The sequence below is a fragment of the Camelus dromedarius genome, chromosome 23 (genome assembly GCF_036321535.1).
Source record: "Camelus dromedarius isolate mCamDro1 chromosome 23, mCamDro1.pat, whole genome shotgun sequence".
Classification (NCBI taxonomy): domain Eukaryota; kingdom Metazoa; phylum Chordata; class Mammalia; order Artiodactyla; family Camelidae; genus Camelus; species Camelus dromedarius.
Genome location: NC_087458.1, coordinates 14,643,434 through 14,668,441, shown reverse-complemented (window position 1 = coordinate 14,668,441; position 25,008 = coordinate 14,643,434). Strand labels below are relative to the sequence as shown.

The window sequence follows — 25,008 nt, the reverse complement described above, 5'->3', positions numbered from 1 at the left end:
ACCCTCACTTCTGGCCTGTCAGACTGGGTGAGCAGTGGGCCAACACCTGCAACAGAGACGGGGAAAGGGCCAAGTTTATGGCAGAGATGGTGAGTTTGGTTTGGGCTATGTGGAATTTGAAGTGCCTCCAGTATCCCATTCAAAGTAGTCCTCTTAAATGGTCATAGAGTGATTCCAATGGTGCTATCATATCATGGGATTTCTTTGAAAACTACTATCAAAGCTGATAAATCAGCCACATAAACCAGTCATTCAGTTTATAAGCATAACTCTTTTTGCAAAAATAAAAACTAAAAGAGCCACCACCTTGAAATGCACATTGATACTCCTTTTACATAGAAGAAATAAAAATAAGCAAATTTTCAAAAAAAAAAAAACCTACTCCCTATTCACTATGCTTAATTCATAATGAATTTTGGCTGCTTCCAAAATCAAACCCTCCCTTAATGATACAGACCTGGGGTGTCTGTGGCTGTGGAAGAAAACGTGCCTCAGACTTGAGGGATTTCCAGTAGAGCAGTGGCATAAGTCAAAGCAATGGATGAAACCAGGGTTCTCCTGGTGAACATTCCAGCTCCATCTCTTAACAATCTGTAGAACCCTCAGTGTATAAAGCCTCCGTACTCTCTTGTGTAAATGGAAATAAAAATTTGTTTATTTTGTGGGATATTTTGAGCATTAACTGAGATAACATAATTAAAGTACTCAACACAGTGGTTGGAACAGACCAATAAGCGTCACCTATAAGAATGATGAGGAGGATCAGTGGTCCATGGCAATGGGGGAAAGACATGAGCTAAGATTAGGGCACGTGGAGTAGGAGTAACAGAGTGCCCAGAATGGCAAGTTTGCTACACTAAGCAATTAGACTTCCAGGCAGGACACAAATATGGGAGAACAGCATGTTAGAGACTATGTATGGCAGCCTATGGCACAATTTGCACATTGAGGTGGCTTCCCAGTGGTGATCATTATCTTCCTGTTTTATCAGTTTCTATGCCTATGTTATCTAAGTGCTGAATTGGCCAATGACTGGAATACAAACAAACCTCTTGTTGAGTAGAAATTCTACTACTGGGATTTCCTAGGAAATCGGTATAACCTTTAACTTTACCTCCTTTTGCCCTCCTTTCCAACTGATGCTTCCTTCCAAATACATCAAATTTTAACCACTGCCTTTTCTTAACAAACCTTATGCACATTCATACTTCCTGAGAAAGTGGTTCTTGTAAATGAATGCCTCTAAACAGTTCATTTCAGTTGCACCATTCCAACTAGTTGGTGCCTCTTTGTGGGTCTCACAAATGTCTCTTTGAGCTTTTTGCTTCCAGTTGGACCAGCTATGGTTTAATTTAACTTGTTTTGGTATTGGTTTTTTGTTGTTGTTGTTTTGGTTTGGTTTGTTCTCATTTAATCCTGAAACAGCTCAGTGTATACCTTTTGACCTGAATTCCCCTCTGAACTTCCTATTTTGCCCAAATTGACCGTGTTAGTAAATGGTGGGCACCCCTCCAGCTTTTGAAAAATTCATTCAGCCTCTTCTTTTCTTGTGCATCTCTTCTGCTTTGCCAGGTCAAGCTGGGAACTGCCTGACTTGAGGGAAGGGAGAGTAAAAGCCATCAGTGACTCAGATGGGGTGAGCTACCCTTGGTACGGGAACACCACAGAAACTGTGACCCTGGTTGGCCCCACCAACAAGATCTCCAGGTTCTCCGTCAGCATGAATGACAATTTCTACCCCAGTGTGACGTGGGCAGTGCCAGTAAGTGACAGCAATGTGCCGCTGCTCACAAGGATCAAGAGGGACCAAAGTTTCACTACCTGGCTGGTGGCCATGAACACCTCCACGAAAGAGAAGATCATTCTGCAGACCATCAAGTGGAGGATGAGGGTGGACATTGAGGTGGACCCCCTTCAGCTCTTGGGGCAACGGGCCCGGCTGGTGGGCAGGACTCAGCAGGAGCAGCCCCGAATCCTGAGCCGGATGGAACCCATCCCCCCAAATGCACTAGTGAAACCCAATGCCAACGATGCCCAGGTCCTCATGTGGAGGCCCAAGCGGGGGCCACCTCTGGTTGTGATCCCTCCTAAGTAGAAACAGACTGGCCTGACTGTGTGTGGAGCACATGCCACTGAGACACGCAGTGAGGTTGCCAGGGGGTGGCAGGAGCCAAACTGAGTTTCTGAGCCAAAGCAGACCTCGCGGTTTGCCAGCCTTTGCAGCCGCTTGTGAAGAGTAGGGCTGCTCCTTGGGTGGTAGAACCATTATCCTTAGGAAAAGTCCCTCCCTTTTAGGAATAAAGAAATCACTGATTTGACAGACTTGCTGTGATTACCATGCAAGTAGCCATATTTTGGAGCTGACCAGGATGATTCTTTTATCTGAACTATTGACCATTTCTTTCCTGTGAGATGCAGGGGATGGAAACGAAATTAAACAGTGCCTGTGGGAAACGCTGCTTCCGAACCAATTAGAAGCAGGAGCGAAAACATCTGCAGCAGGTGTTTGTAAGACAGACGGTCCCACTGTCCGACTGGAGGGTGCCGGGGAACGGGGTGGAATGAAAGACAGGTGGTGAAGAGAATGGGCAATGGAAAGAGGAAGGAATAATTTGTTACTGCAAAATATACCTGTTCATGTATTAGTTAGTCATCAGATCGTCAGCACACTCACTGGAATGAAAGAAACACTTAGAAAACTGGAGACAGAAATATGGGCTCCATTCTGAGGGAGAGCCTCCTAGGAACTGTCCAAGGTGCTGACGGTGGTTCTAACCGATGGTGACTCTCAATGGTTCCATCTACCCACCTCTTTCAAACTGATTGTTCAAAATATCCTCAATCACAGTATTTGGATAGATAGTTTCTGTATTCTGCAGTAGCTGTCATATTTGGGGCTTTCACTGTGTTTTTAGTGAAGCCTGAATTGTGTTTTTGTTTACAGCTGCCTGTTCTGTTTCCAAAAACCAGCCCTAAATTTACAAAAAGATAATTGTTTATAAGCCATGAACCCATGTTGAGTTTCAAGGATATTTCAACAAGTAAGAATAGTATTTTTATTCTTTGGGGATTTTTAGTTTCTGAATTATTTGAACACACAGAATGCACACATGTGTGCAATTATGCACACACACATTCACACATGCAAGCACACAGGCCAGGATGTATGTAGCATAATTACTAGCAGATTTGCCAGCAATATCTGCATGTGTGCTTATAACCTTTATGTATACACAGTACCCACACTGTGTATATGTATATATATGTTTACTTTAGCTCAGTTTCACAGAAGTTCAACTTTAACTGCTTAAGAATTTGTGAGAAAGTGCTTCATAAAGCTTAACTTCAGAGCACTTAATGAAATTCTGAGCTACTCACATTAAGCAAAACTGTATTGCTGAGATCCAATCAATAAAGATGAGAGACCATATTTCCTTTAGTCAGGCCAGTATAAAACTTTTAAAGTTTCCAGTCTTTACAATAAGGATTTTTCCAGCTCTTCTGGGTTAAATCACCACAGAGCTTTTTATTTTATTCTTGATAGAGCTAATTTAGATAGATAGCTATGTAGATAGATAGATAGATACATACATACATACATACATACCTCCTTGTTCAAAACTCCCCATGCAAAATAATTATAAATTCTCACAATACCATTGTGGATTTTATGGGCCAGCCTACTTTCAGAGGTGAGAGAGTTGAGGTTCAGTATAATTACTAAAATCCCATGGTTGGCTCCAATGATCTGTCTTTTATCAGAGTTTGAAGATGGAGAAGGAAGAGCAGGAGGACTTGCTTACTACTTTTATTAAAAATTCAATTTAGTTTAATATATTTCAGGTTCTAGTCCCAGGGGATGGTGCTTATTTACATGAGAGGGTTAACACATCCACTCTAAATTATGGAGTGTTAACCTCACACCCCAGCCACCAGCTACTCTCTTATAGATTAGTTATTGATGGCAAGCTGAGCTATTTATAACAGCACATTAATGACACATCGGTGGCTCACAGAAGACCTGGAGACATTCCATTTAGAAATAATTCAGCTGTTACATTTGAATTCCTCTGTCTTTTCCCATGCTTCCTTGTTTTTTATGGGAGAGGTAGCCCCAAAGAGCTCCCCAGTTTAAATAGAAAACTGCTTATTTTCCATGCTGACGTAGGAAACAGCAGTCTCTCTCTGTGATTGAATTAAATGTCACCCTTATGGAATTCTGGAGTGTGGATACTGATCTTGGACTCTAATCCATGTGGCCCTACTTTAAGACAACATGATATTTAAAAATCTAAAATAGTAACAAACAAAAGACTAAAGAAAAATGATTTTTTACATTACAAAATCCTACACAAAATTTCTGCCCATTAAAATAAGATATGACTTACACAATTATATTTACATATAGCATAACTTTTTCGAGGACATACCTGTGTTTATAAAGCAAGGTGCTACATACTTAGCTAGATTTGTTCCCATTGAAAACTCACACTTTTCAGAGTTTTAAGAGAAATGACCCCAGGCCAGTTTTCTGGAAAATCATGTAATAATGACAAAAAGGAGAAAAATAGATGGGAAAGTGCTCATAAAAGCTAAAAGCACTGTGCAAATATATGTTATGATTATTGTCAGTGATACTGTTGAGAACTCTATAGTTGGGTCTCTCAGTTCTGGAATCAGTCTGGCAGAATGCTCTATTGCCCTCCAGCCTATCATTTTAAAGTTATAGTTGCTTTACAAGGAAAAGATCCCTTTTCTTTCTGTCACCCTTAGATCATCACCTTTCAGCTTAGTCAGGATATTGCCAAATGAAAGACTCTCGAACAAGAGAGAATTTACCTTGAAATTTCTGTTGGGGTCAGCTCCATCCTCCCATCAGGCCTTTCTTCCCCTGACAGCCCCTGGGTCTGCCCGCCAGATGCCATCAGTTTAAAGGGGCTCGTGTGGTGCCTTGATTAGGTTTTAGCTGGGTGGCCTTCAGACTATGTTTAGATTCTAAACACACATGCACACAGCCGTTTCTTGGTTGCACAAGAGTTTTTAATTCCTGTGTGGAAAAGAGCATTTCATCAGGTCGTAGATTCTTTAGTCACCTTTGAGATTTTCTATTCCGTGATCTCAAGGAAATTGAGGTTTATTAGCTCATCTATTCAGGGTCACATAATTAGTAGGATCACAATTAGCAGCAGAGCCAAGAGAAGACCTTCGGTCTCCCATATCTCACCTCACGGCATGGTCACACTTACCTGAGACCCAGAGTTCTCCCCTTGTCTCTAGCCAAAACACTGTCACCAGTCCTTGAGCCATTCACCCTCTTAGCAGTAGAGACAATTGAATCCATTATTTAAATTATAGGGGGAAATCCTTCTTATGGTTATGTCCAAAAAAAAAAAGACTGTTCCTGATTCCCTTTTATCTGTGTCAGCTGTTTTGAGATAAAACTCGTAATCTGGGCCCTGTGCAGCATTCTACACCCCCAGGTCATTGCTTTGGCCCACAGCACCTGGAGGTTGGAGGCTAGCTCCTCCTCTGCCTCCCATTCCATGGGTCTTCTTGCAACTCGCCCTTCCCTGGTGCTAGGAATGGCTCACAGGTCAAAACGTGTTCTCAGCAGCGATTCTGAGCAGTAAAATAAAAGAACTATGATTTATGGGGTATTTTACAAAAGGCTTCTGCATGCATTTTCTCATCCCCAGACAGTCTTATGAGTGTAATTACTGTTGATACTACTATTATTATCCCCAGTTTTTACGGACAATAAATTGAGATCCTAAGGGGTTAAGTGACTTACCCTTAGGCACACAAATAGAAAATGTCAGGAGTTAGCATTCAAACTGAGCTGCTTGGCCCCGAATCCTGTGTTAATACACTATACTGTGGTGCCTCCCCAGTTGTCCCCTGCACAAAAGAGAAGGAGGAAAGCATGTAACTTTCACCTACACAGTCATGTAGTCCTTACCAATCTACTAAGTAGGCATATTAAAAACAAGAGAACGAACACCATTTTTTTATGCAGAAAACCATGTAATCCCCAGGGAGATTTGCCCAGAAAAAAAAAAAAAAAAAAGCCTGTCAGGGGCTGCAGTGTGGGTGAGCTGTCTGTCACTCGGCAGCTCTCAGCACAGTACTGGTAATTAGTGGAGTGGGAAATCTGCTCTCCTGGTCTCAGACTCCCTGAAACACCATAAGCACAAAAGGAGGAGGAAAGCATGCATGCACCCCGCAGCTAAGGTCCCAGCTGAGCGAGGCCCCACCACCCGCTGTCCTTCAGTGCGGCAGGAGCAGCCCGTGGGGCGGAAGCACTGGAAACAATGGCTTTCCAAGCTCCATTTGGCACGTTGGACGTTCTTGTTAAAACTGAGGGCACAATTAAACATTGCCAGAGCCAACTCCCAATGGAACTGCAAAGAAAGATGTAAACACACACACTCACAGACCCACTACACTCACACACGCTTCAAGCTGAAAAGAAAATTAATCAAAAACCCAATGAATGCCTGAACTCTATAATTAAGCCTAAATGATCCTTAGATAGAAAGGGAGCAGAGTGAGCAAGCTCAGTGCACATAGATATTTTTACCCCAGAGTCTTATTGCCATTAATTTCTTTTGAGATCTTGAGTACATCTGGTTCCAGTTTCCCTGGTAGGACATCTGCCTATGGAAGGCCTTCAGTAGAGTTGCCAGCTCAGTGGCCAGAGGACAGCCGAGGTTATTTGGCCATCCTTAAACTCTTTTACAGAAATGCATCTGGGGAGATGGAGTGCCGCTGCTCACCGTGGGCAGCCACGCTTCCCCCACTAACTAACCCATCACTAACTAACCTCAGTCCCCCTAACAATTCTTTTGAGATGTACAGTGCTTCACAGTTTGCAGAGGGCTTTTATTTTCCTTTTCATAGAGTAGAAAACACCTCTATTCAAGACAGAAAATCTTAGTATCAGTCCAATCTTTCTGTTCTTACTGTTATTAATAATAACTCCCATTTGATTAGTATGTTGTGGTTTGCATAGCACAGACATAAATATTTGGTCATTTCATTCTCAGCAATCCTGTAAGACCTGCTTTATATCGCCATTTTATAGATGAGGGATTTTGAAGGTCAAGTGATCTGTCCAAGGACACGCTAATATCAGGGGTGCTCTGAGGACTTGAGTTTCAGTCTCCTGGCTCCACACCTTTGCTCCATTCTCACGGAGCACTTTCTCCCGAGTGAGATAAATGCAGGCGTCCTTCTCTGCCTGTCCGGCCACTGCTGTTCTGTGGGCAGGGCTGACCGACTAGGAAAGAGACTCTTTTCTCGCCAATCTCTGGATGCACAGATGAAATTCTCCTGCAGAGTCTGGGTTCTGCCACCTCAGGCTCTGTGCCTTCAGGTGATTTCTCTTCTCTTCCACATTGGAAGGGAGGCCCATTTGCGTGCTCTGAGGTAGCAGGCCAGAGCCCAGGACCTCAGCATGACTTGGTATCTTCTAAACCCAGCTGGGGGACTAGACTTTTAGCAAATCATGTAATTCATCTTAGCCTCAGTTTCCTCCTTTGTTATCTGAGCTACTAACACAGCCAGCCAACGTCACAGTCAGGAAGGCACAGCAGGATGATGCCTGGAAACACTCCAAAATGTCTCAAGTGCCACCTGATACAAGGTATTGTCATGTCAGTAGAACCATGGGGCCCAGGGCTGGTTGCAGGTCCTCAAGCCCCATCGACTTCTCAGGGAAGCCCACTCTCCCTGCCAATGGAGAGGGTGGGGGCTTTGAGCTCCCTCTGCCCCTAGACACCCTGATGGAGAGGCCTGGGCCCTGGCAGTTAAGGAAAGAAAGGAGACCCACTGCATAGTCCTTTAGAAAGCAGCCCTGGGCAGAAGTTATAGCTGGAACTCCAAGAGGCCTTTTGGAAAGGAAAAGAGGCTGATCAGATCTGGGCCAGACTTGAAATCCCAGCACGATTTGCCCAGTTTAAGCCTGCTGTAGAAGCCAGCCGGGGACAGCTACATTTTTCCTGTCATGGGCTCAGGCCAGACAGTGGGGAAAGTAATAATAATTATGATGCATATATACACTTTTATGTGGGTCCCCACTAACCTGTCTGCCCCTACACAGTTTCTGATGCCCTGGATCTTGGCTGGGACTCCACAGTTTGTAGGAAACATTACATATTTGGTCATGTGGATGCACATAAAAAGAGGAAATATGTCTTCCCACGCTGCCTTCCACCCCCAGGCTGTCTCAGCACACTAGAGGCGTGTTTGGCTACGGCCCCTCTCTCTGCCTGCCTCGCCTGCTGTGGCGCCATTCCGCCTGGCCCCGCCTGGACCAGCCACACAGCTTGCTTCAGGGCTACTCTCAAGGCCCCCTGCTCTCACACCCCAGTCTGTGCCTTCTTCCCAGCTGGGTCCTAGCCACAGGCTCTCTGCAGAGAGGCAATTAGGCCCAACTGGAAAGTGGTTCCCCGAAGAGAACCTGCTAGCTCTTCTCACCAAGAAAAGCATGAAGCCAGGCTTCAGGGCAGCAGGCCATGTGGCCACGCAAAGGAGACTCTCTGCCTCCAGGCTCCCATTTGTCCTTGGCTAACCCAGAAAACGCGACCTGACCCTTAAAACAGCTGAATGCTGGGTGCAGTAATGCCTGAGAGAAGGGAAAAGAGGCATCTGAATTACAGCAATGAGGGGAGAGGGCCAAGACAGAGAGCAGTGGCCCCGCTGCACGCAGACTTCCCTGGGGAGCGTGAGAGGGCTCTGACGGGCACAGGAAGCGTTTGAATGGAGAGATGAGCTGAGTGTGGGGCTGGCCTCGGACTGGCTGAGACTTGGCATCACTGGGAACGGGGAGGAGTCAGAAAGGAGGATGGGATGCTTTGCCTCAGGCCAGGCCCAGAGCTAGTGTGAACCAATCAGGATGTCTGGCTGGAAACTCTAAGAAGGCACTCACTCCTGTTTGCAAACACTGCTTCTGCACCTGCTGGGCAGTGGGGGAGCCCCCTTCAGGGTCTGCCCTAGGTGCCTGCTTTGCCTCACCCCAGCCCCAGCCCTGCTTCATACCATCCTCTGTGCATCATTCTCTTCACAAGAAGGGCAGGTATGGGAGGGTATTTGTGAGACCCCTCTGGGCACTCAGTCTTTCTACAAGTATGTACAGGGGCGTCTGCTATGTTCCAGAGTCTGCAGGTATGTGATGCTCACAGGAAACTCTGGGAGCCATGCGTTTTCCCCTTTGGGGTCACACATCGCCAGGAACCCCAGAACCTTGGCAAGTGCTCCCTCAGTCTGCCTGTGAGGGGACGTTGAGCTTCTGGCCCAAGGGCTCCGTGAGGTTGGCTAAGGGGACAAGGCGGCACTCTGTCAAGCTCTTTGAGCTCTTCCCAGGAAAGGCACCGGGGAAAACCTACAGCCACATCAGGACACACACAGGCTCTGATGATGAAAGAAGCAGCTGGTTATCTCCCCATCTGCTCTCATCCCGTCACCCCCACCCTTCAAACCAATTAGAATATTCCACCCAGACGTGATCCAATGAAATGTTAATTGGAAAAATAACAGGAAAGATAATACATGCACTTCAAGCTGAGAACTATTTCATTAAACTGGGCTCTGAAAGCAAGACAGCCAATTAGATTACTTCCCACTTCGCTCCCTCACGTACCAGAAACTATAGAAAGCTATTACTTCTAATTAATTAGGAAAGAAAGAAGATCTCTGCATATGCATATCAGATGAACAAGGACTGAGGCACTACCCCACGTACCGCTTCATGCACAGTGTGCATGCGTACACACACAGTCTTACACACACACACAGTCTTACGCACACACACACACACACACACACACACACACACACAGAGATCAGGGACTAAAGACTCACCCACTCTCTCACCTAAAGAATTTCGTGGATCTTCTGAAACAGCAAGAAGATACCTGCTCCTAAGAGCCACTCACAGAATCAAACAGCAAGCAATGCCTTCTTTGGGCACGTTTATCAGAAAGGAAATAGGGAATTTGTTGTGACAGAATACACAGCTCTCAACTCAGTCAGATTCCAAACTTTCTGCAGCCAGAACAATCTTGTCTTTTCCTCTTCAGTAAAGGAGACATTTCCCAAGCTTATTTCAAATGCTCAGGATGGTCTCATGAACCAGGAAATCTGAGACCCCGGAAGCCTAATTTTGAATTGACTATCATGCAGGTCCTCTTCTGCAGGTCACCTACTCTTTTCCAACTGTGAAATGGGAAAACCTGTTCTTAGAGTCACAGTCACCCCCGTAAAGTTCTTAGGCTTGTGAGAGCACATTGACAGAGGGCTCTGAACTTACCCTGCTTTGCCCTGGGGAAACTGAGAGATGGAGCTCAACCACGCAGTTAAAATATTTTCTGTACAAAAATTACGCCAACCCAAAAGCACCCTTATTGTAGAATTAATACAATGTGAATAATATGATAATGAATATAATGGTCATGTAAAGCAGTCATCATGACGATGTGACTTTTGCACACAGGCATCTCTTCAGTGTGGTCCATGAGCAGCAGACTGACTCTGTGAGTTTGTCTCAAAACCTCTGCGCACATGTGTTCACATGGTTCCCCACCCCGTCATCCATCATGTCTCACTCTGTGCCGTGCGAGACATCAAAAGGCTGGCAGAGCCTAGCACAATCAGTGCCTCTGACCAGTCGCTCGTGGCAGGAAGGAGAACTGGCATTCACTGATAATAGAGTATGACAGCTACTCCAGAGCACAGGGTGTATGGAGGGACAGTTTCTAGAATGGCTTCTAGGTTATCAGGTCCCCATTTGTATCATGGGGTTGTCTACAAACTTCAAACAACTGGAATGAATTTATTTGACCATCTATGTAAGAATTTTGGGTCGGTTTACTTTCTGAAACTGAAACTATACATACAACCTGAAAATGCAACAGTGTTCATTTGTAATTTAAAAACTCATTGTGTCATCACGGCAGTACATCCCTGTAAGCAAACCCAGTATATCAACAATCCAATGATGCAAAACATAAAGAACATGATCAGAGAAGAAAGAGGAAGATATCCAATGCTTCCTTTGCTCCTCAATGAGTTGCTCCTGAGAGCAACTTTTTTTGTACATTCAAATATATCCTTTTTATTTTAAAAATTCAGTTCACCTACTTCTTCTTTAGGACCACAGCTCTTACATAAAGCAATATATTCAAGTACCCACACCAAAAAATAGTGGAAACAATTTTTCTTTTTTAATGAGAAACTGATTGACAACTTCGAATTGAATAACATAGACTCACATTCAAGAAGTTTTAGCACAGTTGGAGTATGCGTCTTGCACAGGAATACTGGGTAAGCCACAGGGATTCTGGTTCTTGCAAATCACCTTGTGCCTTTGGATGCTGAGAAACGAGGCCATGGGGGTGGGGTGGGGCATCTGGAATTCCCACCCATTTCTGTAGATCTTTTTGTGCCTTGCTGATGAGATACATCCCTAGACAATCTAGAATCCCTTAGCGTTATTTTAGCTTTTAATCCTTTTTTAAGAAACACACAAATGCTATAGACCATCTTGATAGAGCAATGCATATGGAAATAAGCACTTACAATTTTGCATAAAATTTCAGGGTCATTGTCCCCTTGCAATCTATGTATGGAGCCCAGATTTTGAACATCTGATTTTATGGAATGACATTCTTTGGTCACTGCCTTAATGCCCGTTTTATTTACATGTCTCCATGTCCACATACAGGTCACCTAGTAGGACAAGGCACACCCAGGAGCAGAACCACATGGCAGAGACTAAAGAGGAAAAGAGCAGTGGCTGGGAACTCCAGAAGCTGAAGCCCTGGATAGCTGATTTCCCACTAACATGGGTGCCATCCTACTTGTTTCCTCGCCATCCTCCCATCCCCTCATCCCGTGACCCGTACCCCCTCCCATCCCACCGTGTGCCATGCAGCTTTCCCTGTGGGCTGGCTGGGTTGGCTGGGTGGCTCCTGGGGAGCTGTGTTGAGGTGGGAGTTGTGTCTGTTGTATCTCTTTGTGTGGAAAGAGTGGGTCCCTCCAGATCTCAAATCCACTAAGTGAAGCTAGGATGAAGAGCTGGTCAGCTTGGACTTCAGGTATCTAAAATGTTCCAGCATTGGTTCCCAAAACCTGCCTTCCTTCCCTACACTTCCAGGTGGGAAACAAAGGGAATACACATCTCCCCTCTTTCTCCCTTCTTCATGTGGGTAGCCAATGTTAATACTCTCTCTAGATTTCTCTGATCCTTGGAAAGCCAAGGCCAAAGCTGTTCTATTTCCCCTACATGGCCAAGCTGGGTGCCTTCAGGTGACCAAGGGCAAAGGGTCAGTCACTAGGACCAATGGGGTGAGGGGAGAACCGCCCTAAGAGGGCAAGAATGGTGTACATTATTTATTGCCTTGCTGATTGATTGACCGATTTATGAAGTATGTATTTATTATACAGCAGAAAATCCATTCCCATCTTTGAAGCATCCAGCCCCAGAATTTGTCTTCTTGGCCCCATAGGACACAGTGAATTATTCCTCTTTGAAGTCACAGAAAATAAGGAGGGGGGGATGTTCTCTCCCTGTGCCCAAACACCTCCACCTCAAACAGATTTTCAACCAGAAATGAGGTTAGAAACCACCAGCTAGTGAGACTATAAAGCCACTCACATCAGCAGAGGCTTGACTGTTCAGATAGAAGCTCTAAGAATCTTCCCCATACCCTGCGACCCTCACACCAGTCCTCCCCTTCTCCTTCATGTGCATGGTGGGGCTTGGCCAGTCAGCTCCAGCCTGATCATCTGAGACCTAGACTTCTCCTTCTGTTCTGGTGCTGTCTTCTTAGCTAATGCCACATGCACATTAAAGACACCTGAGGAGCTTACCAAAAAAAACCCAAAACATTCCTGGTCCCCTCCCCAGCTCATTACAGTAGAATATCTGGGGGTAGAGCCTGGCACTGGTGTTTTTAAAAAGTCACCCAGATGATTCTAATGGGAGACTAGGGTTGAGAAGCCCTTCTAGTGTCTGTCTTCCCTCCTTTGCCCCTCCTCACCATCCACATCCTTCATTCTTTATTTCCCAATCTTTCTTCAACACCAAGAATAGGAAAAGGCCATTGAGGAATGACAAGTCCTCTTTCCATTCCTCCAGCCCTGAACCTTCCCCATCTCTAACCCTTCCCACTGAACCTTCCCCATCAGGCCAACCAACCTGAGCAGATCCCCAGAGAGCTGGCAGGTTCTGCCAGTTGAATTCGGAGGCTGGTGCCTGCACCCAGCCTGGGGGCTGCTTTTAAATGACTTCCATCTTTTCCATGAGCAGAAACCTACCCCTTTCCAGATTCTCTCTACAGCTACCCCCACTCCAAGCTCCCAAACTCCAAAGCTGGAGGCACTTACATCTCCAAATCCCAATCCAGATAGGAAGGCCCATGCTCAGTCTTCATAACCCAAGCCTTGGCCATTTCTGCAGAGTCACCTGAACTGAATGAAGGTCTACTGATAACAGAGAAAGGAGTCACGTTGCCCCAAGCCAGTCCTTTCCCCGAGATTTGGGCTGCATCCAAATCCCAGATGGCTGAGAAGAGATAGCTCACACATCATACTTACAAGATCTCCGCTTCTGAGTGTGAGTAAATGTGTGTGTGAATATGGTGTGTGTGTGTGTGTACATATGTACATGTACACACTATAAAAATCCATAGAGATCCACAGAGATGTAGCATGTTCATAAGGGGCCCAAGTGAATTCTGTGTCAGATATACACACAGAGTGTTGTAGTATCTACACACTGTTATATACCATGTGCACACACAGCCTAAGAAGCCTGTGATGTGAGAAGGGTTGTTTTTCTACCCCATCTCTCCCACTGAAGAAACTTCCTGGGGCAAGCACTATGTTGCACACACCCTCAGCTGCCCAGCCTGCCCCTCCCCCCGTTTCCCTGATCACCAAGCCTTGTTTCCCCATTAGTCACATTGTCCCCACCCTACGTCCCATTTCTCAGGGTCCTACTCTCTGATCGGTGACAGACAGATCAGTCAGTGGCTGCTAAAGAGTTGAGTGTTACCCCTCCCAGATGACATTTATGCTTTAATAGGGGCTACAGATAATGCCTTAATCCAAAGGAGTGGCTCTCATGGTGGGAATTTCAGGCACAGTAGTGGGCCAGTAAGGGAGATTATTTTTTTTTCAGAGGGGAACGTTTAAAAGCCCCTGCCCCAAATCATACCTTTTGCTAAAGTCAAACCTTCGGTGCATGAGCACAAGCAAGCACACCTAACCTATATACAATTTCCATCCTTTTGAGACACCTCCCTTATATTGGCCCTATCTTTACAAATTAAAAAAAAGGAACCAGCTAAATTAATTTAAACCTCACTGGGAAATGTAGCCTATTTTTCACGGGCTGCCAGCCATCTAGCCCACCCCACCCTGTTCCATTTCCCTTCTGCTCCCTGTTTTTCCTGCTGCCACCACACCAGTTCATGGATGTTCTTGTCTGCCCTCCCTGTGGTCTCCTCACCCACCTACCCACATGTACGTCCTTCCTTCCCTGTCTCCTGATTGGAATTGTGCTGTTTTTCGGTGTCGTCAGGACAAAAAGCAGGTTAAAAGCATGAGCATGTGTGTATCACTTCGAAGAACGAGAAACCAGGTATTCTGCTACAGTTTGGAGGAAAAAAAACCCAATGAAGGAAGAGATGAAAGCTGGCTCTGCAGAGTGCCTTAAAAATGACTTTCATTAGGAAATTCTGAGTCGTCAGTCTTTGGATGTTAATGTAAACTCAAACAGATGTTGCATTTCACTTCTCTGGGATTAAAAAAATGTTAAATACAGTATGTATTCAACAACAACAACGACAAAGTATCTTTTCTCTTTAAGTTGGTCCTTAAAGACGCAGTGCCTGGTTTTCCAAAAAGCCCAGGGAAGGCCCCAGGAACATGCAACCCTGGGACATTCCGAGGGCAGGTGCAGGAGTCCTAACCCAGCTAGGAAAACTGGCAGGCTAAGGCAGAGCGCTGAGTTAGAGTTGGTCCAGAAGACAAGTCTAAGATGAGAAAGAAGCTGAATGACACTGGGTAAGGAACAGAAAGGGGGCCTCGCCCTCCTCCCTGATGACAGGCTATCCTAGTCTGTGACTTGGTGCTGTGAAACTGGGGGAGGAGAACATTCTAGAAACGCAGAGGGCACACTTTGCCGTTCCATCTCCTCCGACCACCACTCCTCCTTGGAGCCCACTTTGACCAGTTTCCACTTGGTTTTTGCTGAATGATCTTCCTTTAGCTTAACTCTTGCTACCCAGGGTCTGACTGAAACAAGATATTTAGAAAAGTCTGGGCTCCTGAAGGCAGTTAAGGCTTCTGTGATACTGCCTCGTCTCCTTCAGAGATGCAGGTTTGAATGGTCTGGCTGCAGCGAGGCAAGAGTGGGACGTGTAGTTGGGATGGAGCTCTTGACCTGTACTCGGATTCTGAAAACCTGATGGAGGTGGGAGGACCTGAGGACCCAGCATATCAGAGCCCCGCTCTGCCTCTCTCCGCCGCCTCACCCCGACCCTGCTTTTCTGCTTTGGAAGCCAGCGCCCGGCTGGTAAGTGCTTGGTGTCATCTAGGTAACAGCTGTTCCCTCTGCTGGACCTTTTGTTCAGATCTATCATGGCTGTTTTAAAGAAGAGATGTGACCATTCTGTGGGGTCAGCAGGTTTGAGAGGGCTGGGAGTCATTAGTTCATATTTTCTCTCTCTTTTTGTCTATTTCTCTCTCTCTGTCTCACGCGCGCGTGCGCACACACACACACACACACATACACACACACACCCCACTACCACCACTACTACCACTCAAAAGAGGAAGAGGAACAAAGGAGACCCAGATACTGAAATAAAAAGTGGTATATAACGGTTTCCACTCCTGGGGAAAAAAAATACTTCTCTATCTTACATGTCATGAGGTGAGGGGAGCACATTTTTAAACATACATATTTTCAATTTACGGCACCCTCCCCTCCACCACCATTACCACGTCTGCAGCACACGCTCAGTGCTGTGGGCAACAGCTTTGTAGACGTATTTTAGGAAAGGAATTCTAGCATCTTTTCCATTCAAAAGCATGATCTAAGGTACACTTTCTGGGAAAGGTCAATTTCCTCTCTTTTTTTCCTAGTTTGTTCAATTTAAGAAATAAACAGTGCACTGGCAATGGCTGAACATACCAAGTATGTATGCACGTGCGAACACAGGTCTCCCCGGCTATTTGAAAGGAGGTTGTTCTGATGAAAACTTTCATTAACCAAAATGGTGTAGATCAAAGAAGCTTAGGACACATCTTGCTAACTGATGCACAAAATAAATCGAGATAAAGCGCAGATGCTCACAACCCAGAGCCACGGCGGCTTGATGCTGACATGCTGCACGTAGTTTCCAGGGAAGGAGCTTGGCGGTGCCACTGTGCCTCTGGCTCCTGCAAAGGAAACGCTGAACTTTCACTTTTCGCCTTTTAAAGCAAAAATCCTCTTCAGATTTTTTTTTCAGTTAGCAAAAACAGGTGCTAATATAGGTCTTTCACGAAAGCGAAGTATTCGTAAAATGAACTTAACAAAAAACGGGGGATACCTGTACCACTCAAACGTGTGAAGGAGGTTTGAGGAACGTAGTGACAATTGAGGCAAACTAAAAATATAAGTAATATTTCTTTCTCACGTAAAAAGAACTATAAAATTCTGTGTTAAACTCTGTAATGGTTTGGGAAAGGAAACAAGGATGTGTCTGATTTTAAAAAAAAAAACACTGATACATATACACTTAAAGAAGAAATTTGGGGGAGCGAAGACAGAATATTCAAACTGAAACTATGTATTTATTGTTACCACTGTGAAAAAAGGGCACAACCTGCCAAATCAACTTGGAGCACAAATACGGCTGCATTTCTTTTATTTTTCAAATCGGTTACTTGAACTTTCTTAGGTCCTGTTAGCAGAGAGGTCAGTAGTCCCTTCTTGAGGCTCCTCAGCCCACCTGCCCCCAATTTCTCAGGAATGCTGGGCCATGAACTCATCACAGAGACAGTCAAAACCCCCAACAGAAAGAATAGAGTCACATTGACCCAGTCCTGCCTTCCCTTCCTCCTGCCTTCCCTTCCCACTACCTGAGGCCAAAGACGTCCAGGATGCTCGGGACACAAGTTGTCCCTTTGGTACAGCTTTGATTTCAGCACAAAGTAGATTATGGAAGGGCCTCCAGTCCCAGCTCTGCTGGCATCCTTTTTCTTTGAGAACAGTGACTGACTGCTTTGAGCTGAAATCACCCTCTTTGCAAATGTTTAAGCAAGTCTCTGTGTTACACACGGGTCAATGACCTGAGCCCTGCCGTCCGTGAGTCAGTGATCTCACCCCTCTTCCTGTTCTGAGCCTGGGTCTGAGCCTCTTGGGGAGCCCAGTGACTGTCGCAACTTCCAGCCTAGGGAGGAGGAGCTGGCTCTCATTCCCTGTCTGACAGAAAGGCCCAGGGTCCCTTTGCAAGTTGATGTGCTTTTCCCGTGCCCCGTCCCTGGGAGCCCACGTTTGCAAGCATGCAGGAGATTTCTGGACTGACCAGCAGAGCAAAAAGATTTATTATTTCAACAAATGATTATTAAGTGATCAACGTGTGCCGGACACAATCCTAGCTGCCTGGCATTCCTCAGAGAACCAAACAGACAAAAATCCATCCCTTCTGGAACTTCCGTTCTGGTGGGAGGGAAGACAGACAACATTCACAATAAATAAGGAAACTGTATCGAGTGTGAGAAGTACTAGGGGAGGGAGATGAAAGAACAGGTAAGTGGGATCTAGAGTTCTAGAAGGTCTGCTTCCAGGTGGTTTTTCTGTCTGGGATAGATACCGAGAAGCAGCAGTCAATTGCACCTGCTAATAGCAACAACAGTAATAATTACAGCCTCTCCGGGGACCCCATTTAATCTCTGCATTAGCAGGTATTCTGTTCCACGTAAGGCTTGAGATCTACGCTTTACACATTCCAAAGTAGTCTCAGGTTTGTTGTCTCCTATCTTAAGCAACCCATGAAGACTTCATTTACTGTAGCTGAGAAAGGTAAAGTGACTTTCCCAAGGGCACATGGCTACCAAGTGTCAGAGCGAGAATTCCAATAAGGCTTTCTTGACTCCATTGTATGATTTTCTCAATGCATTTGTAAAAAGTACAAGACATGAAGCCAGAAGATCCAAAGTTGAGACCCAGCATTGTGTCTTACTATGTGCACAAAACCTTGAAAAATTCCCTGCAAATATAAGATAAGACGGGATTTGAAATTACATTATAAATCATAAGGCACGGTATAAATGGGATGCTTTGGGGCAAATCTGCAGGCTGCCTTAACGCTCCACTTACCTACTATCTGCGTGATTCATTAAGTAAATAAATATAATTAAAAAGTTATTTTTATAGCATGCTGCACACAACTCCCAAAGCAATTCTTACTCAAGCTGGACAAATTAAAACAGTATATGTTTTCTGTCTGTAAACTAATTATCTGATTCAAATGGAATCAAACCAACCCACTTCTAAGGTGTTCTGTAACAGCAAAATCACACTGAATGCATTGAAGAAGCACTGGTACATGGTCCTTGTTAGGAGCATCTAAGCGCTCGGTGTGGAGGAAAGGACATTTGTGTGGCAGATCCCAGGAGTACAGTTGTGGCTGGGAACAACCAGTTGGATTTATTGTCCTTTTCCAGGCCTCTGCTTCCTCTTTGTTATCTTGGTTATCTCAGCAATTGGAGAATGCCCACCAGTGAACAGAAAGTGTCACATTGTCCTGACAGGTGGCTGGTACTGAGCCCATTAGTCTAAGCTAAGAAGTAAGACTGAATTCAGCTTCTGGGAAAGCTCAGAAGATGCAGACTACAGGAGGGGAGGAGTTATGGCCTGAATGCTTGTGTCCCCTGCAAATACATATTTTGAAGCCTTAATCCCCAAAATGTTAGTATTTGGACATGGGGTCTATGGGAGGTAATTAGGTTTGGATGAGGTCATAGGGGAGGAGCCTCCAGGATGGGCCTGGTGCCCTTATAAAGGGATGAAAAGATGAAAAATCCCAGCACCCTCTCTCTCTTTTTCTCCTCCATGTGGAGAAACCAGGAAGAGGGCCCTCACTAGAACCCAGCCATCCAGCCTCTGGGGCTGTGGGAAATAAATGTTCGTAATTTACTGGACACTGAGGAAACAGGTGACCGTCACTAAACACCCCAGAAATCAGACGCCCTGCCGTCTCTTGACAACCTCAAAATGCAGCCTGACTGTGGGCATCCGCTGAGGGGCACTGCTCCTTCTGCAGGTGGCTCTCTTAAAGAGGTGGCATTTGGCAGGGTGTGTGGGGGTTGTCCTTTGAGCCATCAGCGTAATTCTTTGGAATTTGGGAGAAAGAGCCAGAGTCAACTCAGGATTGCCCGGGACAAACTCTCCAGCCTGCTGCGTTTGCTGCTGCCGTCTGGGCCCCTCTATTTGGGGTGGGAGACGGAAGTTAGAGAAGAAAAATTCTCGGCCAGATGCCATCTTTGACTCTCTCGGAATCTTAACAAGGAATCCCTCCAGCTTCAGATGGAGGCCATTTCTCTTTGTCTTTCCCCAGTGATAGGAGAATAATTGGTTCCCATCATCTTCGAGGTAGATAATCTCACTAGCGTGAAGAGTTGCCACACCCCAGAGTGGGCTGCGAGGCTGAGACAAAGGCAGGTTCTAGGATTTTGCAGACAGATTCAATTTAAACTGTTTTGTGTCCCTGTCTCCTCTGCGACATGAACTTTTGGCTTGAAAGCAATGATAATCATGATGTTAGCATTTCCCACATCCTTTATATTTATTCCTGGAGTTCTTTCGCCGTCTAGCTTGGTTCATGCTCTATTCTTTCCCGTGAAAATGAGACTTGCCTACTTCCATTTTGAACCTGGGCTCATCAAGGTCTCTCTGTCTTTTGGATGGTTTTATCCAGCTTTTCTCGGCATCCTGATGGTAAGGAGCTGCAGAGGCAGGGAGAGGACACTTTTTCTGCATCCTCCAAGCTGGGAGGGTGGACAAAGAGGTTATTCTCTTTCCTTGTTGCTCTAAAGTCTCCCACCCTGACCGTGGGGACAAGAGAGCAGACAATACTTGGCAGCTCAATAAAGGTGCAGCTTATTTTTAGAAAACATTTCCCCCCTGAGGGCAAGCATATTCCCTTTGTAGAAGCACAGGGCTTGGACTGTTTGATTTCAGAACCATTTCAGAAAATACACGTGCCTCTTGTCTTGGTTTGGACTGCTGTATCAAGAATCACATAAACTGATTGCTTAAATAGCATCGATTATTCTTTGAGTGAATGGCTATGAAATTCCAGGATCACAGCTTTCTTTAGAGCCTAGTGCTCTGAGGGCAGTTACTGCAGCCACGTGGAGGGAGCATCTACATGGAGCAGAGCACTTCCTTTTCAGAGGGGCTTTCCTTTCCCACTGCATCTCTGGGAAGATGCATCAGGCCCCTGAAACAGTCAGTCTGTCCTGTTCCCCGTAGGCTTGAGACTTGACATCCTTGGGGGTGGGGCAGGGCCCCCCTGGAGCTGGAATCAGCTGTCTTCATGAAGACTTGGAAAGATGACGGAGGGGAGTGATGTGGCTGAGACCCTTCTTGGTGGGGATGCTGTTGAGGGATCCCCTCACTGGCACTGAGTGTCTATAGGATAAACCCAAACACGTCTCTACATCGATGCCATTTTTAGGCGCCCAGAGGGAAAGAGAATATTTTCATTGGCTTTGGTTTCTTATCTTTTGCCTAAGTGAGATTTCAGCCAAGGCATTTGCAACTTGAAAAGTCCAGGGCTCACTCTCAAATGCTCCATCACCAGCAGGAGCCAGTTACCAGCAAAGATCGCACTTTGGTGAGAAAAGGCAGGTGCAACCACAGACCCCTCAATGCCCACGGAAGCCCAGCCCCATGTGGCATTTGTCTTTCACACCTTGTACACTCACAGTTCTGCTCCTGCCTCTTAGCTGTCACGCAGATGCGCACTAGTGGCCATTCAGGGTGCCAGAGAGGCAGGTGTATTTGTCTGGGGCATTAAGGTGTGAGAAAACAAATCCTGTGTAGAACGAATGTGGAGAATGCTTATTTACTCGTTAGACATTTCAAACCATGTTTTCTGTAAAACTGGCTCCCAGGCAAGAGAAGCCACATAAAAAAAAATCTCAGGGGTTGAGATGATCAAAGCACAAGAGTGAAATAGAGGAGAGTCTGAAACAGCTCTTCCAAATGGGAGGAACCTTATTATCTCTTAGGAGAAGGGGCTTGGAAATTAAGAGTAGAGTAAGGAGACCTAATTCCTACAGAATATGCTTTTGCTGCATTTGATTTGTTGCTATGTATGTGCAATAGCTGTTCAAAAGTTTATAATTCATCATATTTAATATATATAGCTTTTTCCACATCTTACAGTGATATTCATACCATTCTTATGTATTTCCTTTTCAAGAAGCATTGGATACTACACTTACTGAGCTTATTAAGTGCCAACTGCTTAAACACCTCGTTTCACCCCAACTACATCCATGCAACGAAACGGAATGACCACTTCACAGGTTTACAGGTGAGAAAGCTGAGGCTCACCCACGCAGTCACTCACCCCAGGGCACACGGTCAGGAAGTGGCAGGATTATATTAAACTACCAGCCCTCTGTCTGCAGAGTCCCTGTCAGGCCACCTTCTGGCCTCCTGTATAAATCCTGAGCAAAGGGATCTGGATAAGCTTAGGGGAAATTTTCCAGAGAAAGGATTCTCTGTTTAATATGGACTGAGAAGCAGACGAGGACGTGGAGCCAGTCTCCTCCCTCCTCTCGCGTGGACACACTTCCTGTTTTCCCACTTGCCTTTTCTGGGATGTTGCTTCCCCTGAGCCTCAGCAATACCTAACTCTGCGTTGTCTCCCAGGCGGTGTGGACAAGACAGCAATTAGCTGTTCTCACCTCCTGTGTGCTCCTTCATGTTTTAGTATCTCTTAATCAAGCCTCCATCCACAGCTCCTCTGCCCCCACCTCTCTCTCTCTCTCTCACTCTCTCTCTCTTGCTCTCTCTCACGCACACACACACACACTTCTGCATTCACCTTCAAATCTGCCAAACCAACACTCTTACACCAGAATATTGACTCTACACTGTGAGACTTAATTAATTCCAGAGACTGGAATTAACCTTTGATCCAAGTATGAATAGGAGCAGAATGCATGAACTGAATCAGCAGCACAGATCTCTATACCCAAGGCTGTACTCTTGTGCAGGGGGACATAATGACACATGCATGGTCTTCTCTTAGGAGCCTCAGGGGACCCGTCCATGCCATACACTGAATGTTTGTGTCCTCCCAAAATTCATATGTTAAAATCCAAATTCCCAATGTGATGGTAGTAAGGGGTGGGGCCCTTGGGAAGTGATTAGGTCATGAGGGTGGAGCCTCATGAATGGGATCACTGCTCTTATAAAAGAGACTCTGGAGAGCTCCTTCGTCCCTTCCACGTGAGGACGCAGCAAGAAGACGGCCATCTGTGAACCAGGAATCAGCCCTCACCAGACACTGAGTCTGCTGACACCGTGACCTTGAACTTTCCAGCCTCCAGAGGTGTGAGGAATAAATCCTGTTGTTTATGACCCACCCAGTCTATGGAACTCATTATAGCAGCCCAAACGGACTAGGACACCCCCTAAAAAGTCCCTATCCCTACCCGCAGTGGGCAATGCCACGATTTCCTTTTGCAGGAGGCTTTGATGCTGTTAAAACGCACTTGGCCCCGAAGGGTAACCTGGGGTGGTGGTGAGAGAGCCCCTTCCCCACCTCCCCCTGGGCTGCCGTGTGTGGTTCTGCAGACTGTACACTCGGCAGCTTGAGAGGTGTCTTTACATCATAATCTGGGGGTTGTGTATTTTCGTGACAATTTTTTGGCAGATGACAGTCAAAGGTCTACTACCGGTGCTGCCCAACCCCAACAGGACAGAACCCACTTTATCCAGATCGCCTTGCTGTTTTCACTCACTGGAAAGGGGTGCAGGCATCATGAACCATGTCTGCCCCAGTGTCTTCTTTCCCCCAGGGCTTGTGCTTCTCTGATGGCTTCAGTCTCCCTCCTTCTGCATCTTGAGCAGGATCAGTGTCCTACTCTACATAGAAGACCTTGCTGGGACTCCAGCCCAGGACCTCATGGTCAGTCATAGAGTAGGGAGAAGGGGTTAGAGTGGGCAGTCATGGTCCAAGGGTGCTCACGTGTTCTCCTTGTCAACCAGCGCTGTCTCCAGTTCTCGAGGCGCTCCCACTCCCCAACCCAAATGCCTTCAGCTGCTCTGCCACTGCCCCTACTGCTCCTAGGCTCCTCTCGTCTCCCCCAGACTCGGCGTAGTCATCTTTGGACGCACAGGGATGACTGTAGTTATCAACACGGAGGGGGCTGAGGTTCTGGAGGGCTCTGTCCCCACTGTTACAGCCCCCATTGCAGGTTCCCAAAATGTTCACTCTGCTCTCAGTTCTTACAGCTATCTTTCTCAACAAACTGGGGACGGGACCCAAGAGCAAAGCTAAAAGACATTTGTAAGGACCCCACATTCCCACCCCAAAACTATCCCAGCCTTCAACAATCCATAGGAGTCCCAGGACTTCAGCTGTCTGTTGTCCCAAAGTGAATTCCCAGCCTTCCTAGATCATCCTCTGGGAAGACGGGTCACCTCTGGGCCACAGCTCGGACATCCAGTGTCTTAGAGACTAACTCAGTATCTTTTATCATCCATGGGCTTTCTCTTTCTTATAAGATTAGTTTATTTACTTATTTGTTTATTTATTTATTGAAGTATAGTTGATTTACAGTATTGTGATAGTTTCAGGTGTACAGCAAAGTGATTCAGTTATACACACATATATAGAATACATATATATTCTTTTTCAGATTCTTTTCCATTATAGGTTATTACAAGATAATGAATCTAGAGTTCCCTGTGCTATACAGTAGGTACTTGTTTCCACTTTATATATAATAGTGTGTATCTGTTAATTCCAAACTCGTAATTTATCCCTGTCCCTGCCTTTCCCCTTTGGTAACCATAAGTTTCTTTTCTATGTCTGTGAGTCTATTTATGTTGTGCAAATAAATTCATTTGCAACATTTTTTAGATTTCATATGTAAGTGATATGATATTTGTCTTTCTCTGTCCGACTTACTTCACTTTGTGTGATCATCTCTAGGTCCATTCATTTTGCAGCAAATGGAATTGTCTCATTCTTTTTAATGACTGAGTAATATTCCATTGTGTAGATATGTGTGTGTGTATACACACCCCCCACACACACATCTCCTTTATCCATTCATTTATCAATGGACATTTAGGTGGTTTCCATGTCTTGGCTATTGTAAATAGTGCTGCTATGAACACTGGGGTGCATGTACCTTTTCGAATTTAGAGTTTTCATCCTTTCCAAATGTATGCCCAGCAGCAGGATTGCTGGGTCATATGGTAACTCTATTTTTAAATATTTTTAAAGCCTGCAGCACCTGGTATTCCCAGGGAGTCTCCCATCTAAGTACTAACCAGGCCCACCCCTGTTTAGCTTACAAGATCAGATGAGATCAGGCTAGTTTGGGGTGGTGTGGCCATAGACTATTTTTAGTTTTTTTAAGGAACCACCATACCGTTTTCCATAGTGGCTGCCATCAGTTTGCATTCCCACCAACAGTATACGAGTATTTTGAATTTTAAAAGCCGTAAAGTTACCCTCCAACCTCCACCAAACTATTTCCTATGCCTTTGTAGACAGGGAAATACCCCAGGCAGCTCTGGGGGCTCCGTCTGAAAACAAGGAACCTTGGCGGGTGCCTGGGCCTATCAACTTCCTAGGTGGACGCAAAACCAAGCCCCCCTCTACAGCTCCGTCAGGGGGGCTTCTGCCTGTGTTTCCCACACAGGGCCCCTGGGCAGGCAGAGTCTCCACTCCGATGGAGCACGGCCCCCAGAACCTTGGT

At 45.7% G+C, this 25,008-nt stretch overlaps 1 protein-coding gene and 1 pseudogene across 2 annotated transcripts in view; one reads left to right on the top strand and one right to left on the bottom strand.

Moving 5' to 3' along the window:
- FAM78B (family with sequence similarity 78 member B) overlaps positions 1 to 14,799 on the top strand; it is an 89,842-nt gene extending 75,043 nt beyond the window's left edge. Inside the window, exons 2-3 of one of the 2 annotated variants that reach the window (XR_010377534.1) lie at positions 1,573 to 2,502; positions 11,723 to 14,799. Coding sequence is in view for 1 of the 2 variants with exons in the window: in XM_010984441.3 (XP_010982743.1) it covers positions 1,573 to 2,095 (523 nt within the window). In the remaining variant the exon portion in view is untranslated. Of the gene's footprint in view, positions 1 to 1,572; positions 2,826 to 11,722 lie in introns of those variants that run through there. The other variant, XM_010984441.3, reaches the window with a different exon arrangement.
- Positions 14,800 to 24,528: 9,729 nt separating this feature from the next.
- On the bottom strand, positions 24,529 to 24,647 carry LOC116148228 (5S ribosomal RNA; annotated as a pseudogene).
- Positions 24,648 to 25,008: the final 361 nt, after the last annotated feature.